Source organism: Manihot esculenta, chromosome 15 (genome assembly GCF_001659605.2).
Source record: "Manihot esculenta cultivar AM560-2 chromosome 15, M.esculenta_v8, whole genome shotgun sequence".
NCBI classification, from domain to species: Eukaryota; Viridiplantae; Streptophyta; class Magnoliopsida; order Malpighiales; family Euphorbiaceae; genus Manihot; species Manihot esculenta.
In genome coordinates this window covers 25,532,542-25,544,282 of record NC_035175.2, presented here as the reverse complement: position 1 = coordinate 25,544,282, position 11,741 = coordinate 25,532,542, and the positions used below count along the sequence as shown (strand labels likewise).

Here is an 11,741-nt window from a genome sequence, read left to right as displayed (position 1 = left end):
CTTAGCTACAACAGATCTTCCCCTCAACAAGCTTTTCCACCCCTATGAAGTTTTGTGCCCAAGATTTGCTTCCATAAAATTTGAGTAAACCCCTTTAGACACTCTTGCCCAAAGAGATTCAGGTTGCTTGATTAATCTCCACACTTGTTTTGCCAACAAAGCCTCATTAAATAAAGATAGATCCTTGAAACCCATCCCTCCATCTGCCTTGCAAAAGGTCATTTTATTCTAGTTAACCCAATGCAAACTAGATTTTTCTTGATTTTGATTCCACCAAAATCTAGCTGTGACGCAATGGATCTCTTTCAAAAAGCCAGTTGGGAGTTGAAACATTGTGATACGGATCCAATAGGGCAGATTTGCAATAATGGTGTAAAACAAGTTTATATCATTCAAATGAGTTTAAAAAGAGTTCAAAATCATATTTATATGAACCAAATCTACTGGGGGCATGCTTCAATTCATATGGTGCAGATTTGATGCAACACTTACAACTATGAGCTTAAGGAGCATAATCAAGTCTATGGACCAAAACTATACAAAGGGAAACCTAAAGTGAAGATCAAGGAAGACCTTTGTGAAGATTCAACTCCATTGGGCCTAATTAGAAGGTGTAAAAGTCCATCAAACTAAGTGAGCAGATTTGAAAAAAATATGTACAATGCATGTGCAACTTAAGGAGCATGTGCATAACTCATGAGCAGTCTTGGAGACATATTATACAAATTATTTGGGCTTTAATGATATATTTTATAAGCTCATTTATTTGGATTAAGTTTATGCTATCTTATTTATTTTAGTATTACTAGTTTAGTTGTTTTAGGGCCTGAATTGGGCCTTAGAGTGCCGCCCCATTTACTATGGGCTTTTAATTCGGACAACCTTATTTGGCACTTTAGGGTTTAATTTATCCTTAGTGTTTTAGGATTAGATTTAGTTTTCTCTATATAAACTCCAATTGTCTTTTGCGTGGAAAGAAAACTTTTAATCAATATTCAGAATTATTTATGCTATTTGCATACATTTGTTATTATTAGAGTGTGAGACTACATTCTTCCAATTGTATCAAGAATTAAGATAAACTTATCAATTCAATTGTGGTGGTTGTCTTTTTTCTTTAATCATCAATTATTGGTGTTCTTACTGTTCTTTGTATTTGGTACCATAAAGAGGAGTTTATTGTTGATTTTTGGAGGTTTTCCATCTTGTTATAGAGTTTTTGGACTTAATCTATAGGATTCCGCATCATATTGATATGATATAGATAGGAATAGCTTGTACTACTAACTTGATTAGAACTTCATGACCTACTTGTGATAGGAATTTAGCTTTCCACTTAGGATTCTCTTTTTGACAAAAGACAAAGTCTGGCTTTTTGATCGACCTCATTCTACAGATAAACCCAAGTATTTAGAAAGTGAGCCTGAATTTGGAATCTGAATAATATCAGAGATTGCTTGCTTATCTAGAAGGTTAGTATTTCTGCTAAAGATGATGTTCGATTTCCTCAGATTTATGTGTTGACTTGACACATTGCTGTATAATTGCTGTATCATCTGCAAAAAAGCAGATGTGTTAATGTTGTGCAATGCCTTGTAATTTTATAACCTTTAAGCTCACTCGAAGTAAGGATGTAAACGGGTAGGGTACCCGCGAAATTGAGGGTACCCACATCCGAACTCGATTATATAAAATTTCTGAACCCGTCCCAAATCCGTTTAGTATTTTAATTTTATTACCCGTACCTGTTCCAAATCCGTTTACCCGAATCCGACCAAACCCGATTTTTTTTTAATTCAATTCAATGATAAAAAACTTAAAGATTTGGATATTATAACCCAAATAACAAACCTGAATTAGAAAATTTAAATATACTAAAATAAAATAAAAACCAAAAGCAGAATCCATCAAGTATCAAAGCAGTGAACTCTTACAGGAGAAGAGAAAGCCACGCATAACAGCACATCACCAATACATCAGATTAAATATCACCGGCTACCAAGAGTCCTTAAAAAGTCTATTCATAACTGCAAGTAATCAAATAGCAAACCTGAAGAGAGTTCCAGTCAAAAGAGATGTCGCCGATGTCGATTGGGGAGAGGCAAGGGCAGTCGGAAGAGAGAAGGAGATGTTGCCGATGCCGACCGAGGAGAGGGAAAAGTTGTCTCCGACTAGGAAGTGAGAGATGTCGCCACTGGAGAGAAAAGATTTATCGTCGACTGGGGAGAGAAAGGAGACGTCACCGGTGCCGACTGGGCTGCCGGCACTCATCAGTGAAGTAGGGGAGAGAGGCGTTAGATTGGAAAGTGGGACTGTGGGAGATGTCACCGACTGAGAGAGAAGGAGATATCGCTGACTGGAGAGATAAAAAATTTATCGTCGCTGGGGAGAGAAATGAGACGTCGCCGGTGCCGATTGGGCTGCCGGCAGTCATCAGTGAAGTGGGGAGAGAGGGAAGGGAAGCGGGGGAGAGAGGTGCAAACGGAGAGAGTGAGAGCAGTATGGTAAAATGAAAAATGAAATGAGGGATTAGGGTTAGTTTTGTTAGTATAGCTAATCGGGTTCGGATAACGGGTATCCGATCACCTAATCTCGAATCCGAAACGGGTAAAATTTTTCAAACCCGAACCCGCCCAAATCCATTTTGTAAAAATCCAAATTCATCCTAATAGGATTTGAGCGGATCGGATACCCGTAAAAACCCGCTCGCCTGACATCCTAACTCGAAGTAGCAGCTTGCCCAAACATCCTAGATAAACAATTAGAAACCAGCAAATATAAATATGGCGATAGTGGATCACCCTGTCTTAATCCTCTTGATGGTTGAAAAGATTGGGATACCCTTCCTTTAATAAGGATCGAGCAATTCACAATTGTAACACAGCTATTGATCAACATGATCCATTTGGAACTGAACCCTATTTTGCGCATTACAAGCATAAGAAAACTCCAATCCGCTGTGTCATATGCCTTTTGAATATCAACTTTAATTGCCATTGCTCCAACTGTACCTTTAACTTTATGCTTCAGGCCATGAAAAGCTTCATGTGCAATAAAGATATTATCATGAATCCTCCTATTTGGCACAAAGGCTGCCTGTAGAGTAGATATAATAGTTTTGAGCCAAGACTTGAGTCTATTAGCAAGCAGTTTTGATATAATTTTATAAGAGAAGTTGCAGAGGCTAACGGGACGAAACTCTTGTAAAAGAAGAGGGACTGCAAACCTTCGGTATCAATACAATGTTAGTCAAGTTCAAATGGTAAGGCAAAAGCCCAGAATGGACAAAAAACCTACACCATATGAACAATCTTACATTTGATAGCATCCCAATACTTTTGGAAGAAAAAACCTTGAAAACCATCGGGCTTCGGTGCTTTATATGCTCCCAAGCTAAACACAGCTTCTCTTACCTCATCTTCAGATACTGGCTTGCATAGGGACTAGTTTATTTCATCAGAAATTAAATTCGGTATGGAGAGATCCACCTCCTGATCAATACCAGTTGCATCTATAAAAAGAATAGACTTAAAGTAGTCTATCCCTTCCTTAAGAATAGACTTTTCATCATGCAACCATACCCTATGGATTTGGACAATCTGATTTCTTTATCTCCTATGTATAGTGGTAGAGTAAAAAAATTTGGTATTTCTATCACCAAAGAACAATCAATTTACTATAGATTTTTGGTACCAGTAAAGTTCTTCTCTCTTATTCTGCTCAGCTAATTGTTGTCTAACATGATCGATTTCCACTTGAAAAACACTTAGGAAAGGGGAAGACAACATGAAATCCAGGGTCTTGGACAACTCCTGAATTCTAGCTGGTGAATTACCAAATTCAGTTTTGCTCCATGTTGACAATGTATTTCGGCGTATGTCTACCTTATACTGTAGAGAAGATTGTAAGTTGCTCGAATCAAGCCAGACTTGTTTAATAACATTTGAGCAAAGAGGGTGAGTTGCCCATCTTATATCAAACTTGAAGTTTCTTCTGCTTTTAAAAGGAGATTTATAGGTCCAAAGTATTAGAGGCTAATGGTTAGAGCCTTTAAAGATACCATAGACTGACTGGAGGGAAATTTCAAGTTCCATTCAGAATTTGCAATAGCTTTGTCTATCCTTTCCAAAATCTTGTAACTCCCATGCTACATATTTGATCATGTGAATTGATTGCCTTTGTATATGTCTTCTTATAAAGCACATTCAAAGAGAAGATTATCAAACTCTCTTATAATCGTTTTATTGATTGTTCTCCTGTCTATCTTATCTAAAACAGAGGAATATATGTTGAAATCACCTATAAGGAGCCAAGATTTACCATTCCCCAAATCCAGCTTCTTAATCTGATAGATAAATACATTCACTTATGCTCAACCGGATCACCATAAACAAAAGTAATGTACCAAGAGGGACTATGCTAGACAATCGCATCAATCCACCTCGAGTTTGGAGAGGAAACTCACTTTGCCATTGTTTAATGCGCCAGTTCTATGCTAAGACATTGATTTATTGTTTTCAAATATTAGTACATTTAACCATGTGTTAAATGTTGTTTGCTTAAACTTCTATATAAATATTCTTGGCGAGGTAAGAATGGAGAACGTGAAGCTTCCATCAAAATAGGCTAAAAAAATAAAGATTCTATGATTTTTTTTTTTTTAAGACTAAAAAGGACATTATCACATCGGATTATTCCAGGAGTTTCAACACTTATATTCTCCCACTCAAATAAAAGCACACAATAACAGATTTCAAACTGGATTAAAGAATTTCAAGACATCTTAATCTAAAAAATTTATTATTCTTAAATTAAAATATGTTAATTAATTTTTTTTTTTTTTTTAAATTGTAGTATACAAAAATAACTGTCTGAAATCAAATATCTTTAACAAACAGGGGATTTGATCCCAAACGGTTAAAACCTTATTTTACAAATATTTTTGGATCAAACTAAAAAAATCAAAAAATAAAAACCCAGAAAGCCCTTTTATTTCCATCCTTTAAAAAACAGGGAAAATAGCTTTTATAACACAGAGACGCATTCCACCGATCATGCAAAACTCATAAAGAGTTTCGAATTCATAACTAACATACATCAAGGACAGAGTAAAAATCAACACAAAAATAGCTATCTTCACATGAGAAGAGCCTCGCAGACCCTCCTAGCTCCTCAGTTCGATCAGCTCCTCCATTAACATGGGCTCAAACTCGAATTACACTAGACCAACTACCAAGAAATTAATAGGGACAACACTATTTTACAGAGCTTGCGCTGTTGGGAGCCTTAAAATGTCCCAGAACCCTAAGACCATTAAGAAACAATCCTCAAATCCTATATGATAATATTATCAAGCTCTCTATCCCAAATTCCCAATTGCTAAACGCAATTCCTGCTCTGTTCAAAGACCATTTCAGGAGTCACCAACTTTGGTTGATAAGGCTACCCTGAGCTGCTCTTGTGTGTAAAACCGACTTCCCATCTTCACAGTGGCTTGCTGGATCATCAAATCATTCACCACTGACACACTGGCATGCTGAACATCAAGGCCCAACTCTCTCAGGGCTGCCATTAATCTTGCTGCTGGGTGGTTCTTTTTGGTACATTGGATTCTTATCATTGCATCCCAGCCAATTATCTTCACATCGATATCCATTTCTATTGCTTGGGTTCCATGGTTATTTGACATCTTGAGTTCTTGATCAAGAGAAGGTGGCTCTGGGCGTGGATCTTTGCTGGGAAACTCCTGCTTCATTGATTCCACTTGCTTCTCCAACTCCTCCTTATCCGACTCCACGGTTTTTAGCTTTGTTCTGAGCTCATCAATATAAGCAATGGCATCTCCAAGAAGTGAAGCTTTGTCCATCTTTGACACATTGGGAACTACAGCTCGCAGGGCATAGAACCTCTGGTTAAGTTTCTCCCTTCGTTGCCTCTCTGCTTCAACATGATTCAAAGGCTCTTCTCTTCCATTTGCTGGTTTTCTTCCTCGTTTTCTTGGCTTCTTTTCAGGTTCTACAATTCTGCTGCTATCTGTTTCTCTAACAACAGACGCTTCAAGATCAGAGTGATCTGAATCACCTGTACCACCACTTGATTTAACCCCACCAGAAGAAGGCAAGATAACACCAGAAGTAAAGGAAAGCATCCCTTCTTCATTGCTACCCCTTGAAGTCGGGGATCTTTTCTTTTTATTATTCTCCTCCACTACAAACTGCGAAGTAACTGAAAAGAATTTTCCATTTGCATCAGGAGACCTCCTCTTACTCTCCCCAAAATTCAAAATTTCCCCTGATTCCGGCTTGAACACATTGGAATTCCCATTCCTAGCGCTACAACCATCAACATCACCACATTCCCCAAAATTCAACTCACGTGTAAAACAGCTCTGCCCTTGCGTCATCTGCTGTTGCAGCTGCTGCTGGCCCTGCTGATGATTTCGCATATGAATTCCGCTGGGGTTTTCAGTCACGCTACTGCAATTGGGGTTTCCAAACTGAATCCCTTTCGACACATGCTGATTGTTATTATTGTAATTCATGGTGCCACCCAAAGATGGAACTGTGCTATTCCCCTCCTTCATTTCAATCCCACTCTGAGATGGATCACTGATCCACTGCGAGGATGGATCATTCTCACCCTGGTCAGGGTTCGTTCCCATCGGCCACGAACCCATCTCCAGATTATTGAAATTAAACAAAACCCTAACCTTATTCATCAGATCCGAGCTCTGATAAATTATCTCAGATGAACCCAGCTCAACAACTCCATCCGCTGATGGGATACAAACCAAGGTCTGCAACCCAAAAACTTGGCCTTGCCTCGCGCGCTCACATGGTGATGCAAAAAGCTGGTCAGGCCCAACAACCCAGACCGGACTCCCATTGAAAAAAGCTTGACCCGGCAACCCACTTCCATTAACAAACGAGTGAGTCATGGAGACGAGAAAGAACCACTCGGTATCAGTGACTTCTTCATCAACTGCATCGTCGGTGTCGGTGTCGGTAGTGGGACCTGAAATCAGGGAATTGAGTTCTCGGAGCACCTTCTTTCGGTGCTCCTGTTCTGCAGCTGACGAGCTGGAACCCTTACACATGCCTTTAACCTTATCCTCCTCTCCTTTATAGTACCCATCACCCCACCCCAACACGGAAGCACCAGAGTAATCGTAAGACAATTGCCAGAAGATAGCATAGGTCCAGCTTTCTCTGGCCCCCTCTATCAAGGCTTGGAGACGTTGCTGAAGAGTTTCCTGATTAAAGAGCGGCTGAGATTGGTTGATGAGGGTGGTCCTGTTGGGGTCGATGTTGGATGGCGCAGGAGTGGAAGTAGAAGTGGAAGCAGCGGATTGCGGTGGCGGCGAAAAAGCGGCGAGATCGGAGTTTATGAAGGCCTCCATGACTGACGCGTTGTCGTCCGTCCACAGATTCATCGTCGGTTCTGTACGACAGTCCGTAATTCCATAGACCGAATGTGGAAGGAAAGGGGAGAGCACGGTAGAAATGGAAGGAAAATCGAGATAGAAAGAGAGAGTGAAGAAGCAGTGAGTGGGAGAAGGGTGGTGAGGCGGAAGGAGAGAAGCAGATACGAGAGGGAATGGGGCGGAGGTGCTACAATTTGGGGTACATTTGAGTTTGGAATTTATTTGGAGTGAATTTGAGCAGAAATTTAGTTAAGATCAGACTGGAACAGAGGAAAGGAGGAGTTCCATCTTCCTCGAAAGCTCGCCGATTAAATCGTCAGCGGCTAAAGATACGATTTAAAGGAAAAAAAAAAAAAAAAAAAAAAAAAAAACTGATTCCTTATTTTCATAGTTTGATTTTTATAATTATTGGTTCAGGTTTTCTTAAGTGTATATTAACATGTTTAGTCAAAATATTACGTTATTTTTCAATTTTAATAAATTTTTTTACAATTTTAACTGATTTTAAAAAGTTATTAACAATTTTAGTTATTGTTAAGGAATATTTATGTGGCAAACTGAATTAATAAAAAATAATATTTTAATATAGATTCTATTTATTATAATATAATAAATTATATATTTTATCAAAATATTATATAAAGTTAATTTTAATCAATTCTTCTATTTTTATTAGACATAATTATAAAAAAATATTTTATGCTTTGATATTTTTTAAATAGAATCATATAATTTAATTTATAATAAATAGAATTATATATTTTTATCCATTAATAAAGTAGCATCTTTTCTTAATTCCTTATGTAAAATTTAAAAATAAACTAAAATTGATTTCTAATTAAGATAAATTATATTTTAAATTTTGTAACACATATAATTTTATCTATATATTTATAATTTTATTTTATAAAAAAATAGTTCATTTAATTATAATTCATCTATATATTCTTATAAATTAGTTCCTTTAATTATAATTTATCTATATAATCTTACAAATTAATTTCTACATATTATAATTACTTATAAAAATACTTATATTTTTTTTATAAACTAACCTTGAATGTTTATTAAATTTAATATTTTATATTAAATCAAGAATTTTTACACAATACACATCTAAATTTAAGTCTAAAAATTATTTTTATCTAATTTTTCTTTTCTCGATAATTTATTTTGTATTTAATTATGACAAAAAAATAAATTTTTTATTTATATTTTTACATATTAAATATTAAAATTTAACAAACAAAGAAATTAATTTATAAACATAAGAATTTATTAGTTATTATAATATTTAAGAATCAATTTATAAACGTATAAAATTTAAATTAAGCGATTATTATCAATAAAAAAGAACTTGAAGAATGAAGTTTAAAATTACGAAATTAAAAAATAAATTTCACTAAATATCAGACTATTTGTATTTTACTAATAATATTTAACGATATTAGAAGAAAAATCTAAATTTATTAATAGCGTAAAAATACATTAGTCTTTTTGTTATAAATTAAAGTGAAAATGCATTAGTGGTGAATGGATGGTTACTACTCGTCCAAGATAGGAAAGCAGACATCACAGAGAATCAAGTCTTGAATGGATCAAGATGTGAGATCTTAAGGAACAATTCTATCACGGAAAGCTTGGATACGGCACAATAAGCGCTGTTACTAAATATCAATACTAATTTGAATGCGGCCATGATTATCAACACGAAGAGTAAGGGCAAAGGAAAGAGTATGACCAAAGTTTCACAAACTAAGAAAATTATCCTTATTTCTTCTAAGGCTATTAAGGAAATAAGTGCAAAACTCTATAATGAAAATTACGAGCCCAAACGAGATCCCAGCTCATCTAAAAGATCCACTACGGCCATGCAGAAACTATCATAATTTGCAAGCAACATGGCCTCTACCTTGGACCCGATAAACCACTCACTTGTATGTCTGACATCTAAAGTTTCGAATAACGGTACCCAGACCAGCAATGTGGATTTCAGTAAAGAGTAAGAACCTGTACTTGAGACTCATAATAGACTGCTGGATCGCAACGCTTGCATGACATCTCCCAAAACCTCTTTCATGCAACTTGACACGAACGATGCAATCAGTTCCTCTATCTCACAGGAATTACCTAGAGTCACTTCCGACTGTGATGTAGACATGAATGAAGAACAATATCACAGTGATGATGACGAGGACAAATTTAGCTACGTTAGTGAGTTTGAGGAGGAGCTGTTCGAGGATCCTTACCTTCATGAATGAGGTATGGCTCAGTCTCAATCTTTTCTCTTTTTGTTATTATCATTTCTATTTTTGTTTGGAATTGCCAAGGGGCAGGTAATGCTACCTTCTTGAATTCCTTCAGGTTTATGATGAAAGAACACAAGTCAGATTTGGTGGTCCTATTGGAAACTCATATCAGTGGAAAGAAAGCAAATGAGTTTATTCGTAAAACCAACTTTCTTTATTCTCATCGTATAGAAGCTGAACGATTTGCTAGAGGAATATGGCTAATGTGGAATGATTTTTGGAACATCCATGTTCTAGAAAATAATCGTCATTTTGCTCATGTTCGAGTTCTGAAGTAAGGTAAATCTTTAATGCTATTTACTGCTATTTACAGCAGCCCTGCAACACATTATAGGAAACATCTCTAGAGTTTTTTGAATAATCTCTCTGCTCTGAATAATGAAGCTTGGCATTTAGCTGGAGATTTTAATGCTTTTCTCAAAACTGAGGAAAAGAGGGGAGGTGTAAAACACATGTCTTGGGTGTCTCAGGACTTCATGTCTTGGTATTCCCACTCACATCTCGTTGATCTAGGGTTTCATGGTCCTCAATTTACGTGGCAGAGAGGGAACTTGTTTGAACACCTAGACAGAGCTCTCAGAAACCAGGTTTGGATAATTCTTTTTCCTAAAGTAAGTGTTTTTCATTTGACTCGTCTTCAATCTGATCACAGACCTCTACTTGTCAAGCTCCAAAGCTTTACTCCGAGACCCTCTATTCTTCAGCATTTTAAGTTTTAGGCTGCCTGGCTCTCACATAATGAATTTGGTAATTTCATGCACTGAGCTTGGGACTGGAATCATAATAGTTTCATAGAGTCTCTTTCAAGTTTGTCGAGGAGATTAAGGGTATGGAACAAAGAGGTGTTTGGGAATATTTTTCAACAGAAAAAAAGATTGCTAGCTCGAATAAATGGTATCTAGAAATACCTTGATAATGGGCCCTTTATATACTTGGTGGAACTTGAGATTGAGATAAGAAAGGAGCTTGATTTTATTATTAATCGTGAAGAGCTTGTTTGGTATTAAAAGTCCACAGCCGAATGGGTTAAGAGGGGTGATAGAAATACTATTTATTTTCACTCTAAATCTATCACAGGAAGGAAAAGAAATCGCATAGAGCTTTTGTAGAATGACCATGGATCTTGGGTTGGTAATTGACTCGCGGTTGTCGAAACCGGTCAAAAATAACTTTTTCTGGTTATCAACAATTTTACAACTGTAGATAATGGTGAAAGGATCGAATCCACAAGGAATTGAGAATTTACCTATTTTCCTTATCAAGACCAAGAGAATTAACTGAAATAAAAATAAACTGAAAGAGAAATAAACTGAAATGAGATAAACTGAAAGCAAATAAACTGAAAGTAAAATGGGGGGTTTTGAGATTGATTCAAGAGATCTAAAACTGAAAGCAATAAAAGAAGGCAAATGATTAAAATAAAAGAAATCAATAATAAGAAAGATCTAGTTGAAGTATTGGATCCACTTTAGTTGTTGGGATTGATCATTGAAACTTATGTTCTTTTGATTGATTCAATAGATTAGTTATGGAGATGGAAGGCGCTTCTCACCACCATATCTCTCCTTAATCATAAACCAATTAGGGAACATCCTCTAATTAATTACTAATCAACAAGTTGCCAAGAAATGTCCTTGGGCCTTAGGCATCAAAACAACTGTCAATTGCATTAAGTGATAGAGAGAGCCAATCCTAGCTACCCAAACGCATGAGATGTTGCTAGATCATACAATTTCCTTAATTTTTATACCAAGTGTTCTTATGCTTGAACAATCCAAGCAATTACAGACTTAAAACTATTCAAACTAACAATATATTACCTTGCAATCAAGAATCAAGTGGCCAATTTGATCAAAACAACGAAGCAATAATGGAATCAAGCATGAAATTGTATGAATATTGAATAAACCAAAGACAAACAACTTATGTTCAGATCTCACAATCCATAAAACAACTAAAGTATCAACCAATCTTCAACTAGAAATAAAGGTTTCAGCCACTCATGACTG

The 11,741-nt window shown here is 36.2% G+C and overlaps 1 protein-coding gene across 1 annotated transcript; it reads right to left on the bottom strand.

The window, feature by feature from the left end:
- Window positions 1-4,967: 4,967 nt before the first annotated feature.
- LOC110601933 (transcription factor MYC2) lies at window positions 4,968-7,760 on the bottom strand. Its single transcript, XM_021739346.2, has one exon. It carries the CDS (start codon window positions 7,430-7,432, stop codon window positions 5,414-5,416), a length of 2,019 nt encoding a protein of 672 aa, XP_021595038.1. The 5' UTR covers window positions 7,433-7,760; the 3' UTR covers window positions 4,968-5,413.
- Window positions 7,761-11,741: the final 3,981 nt, after the last annotated feature.

Coding starts and splice junctions, on each gene's coding strand:
- LOC110601933 (XM_021739346.2), bottom strand. CDS start 7,432: ATGAATCTGTGGACGGACGACAACGCGTCAGTCATGGAGGCCTTCATA.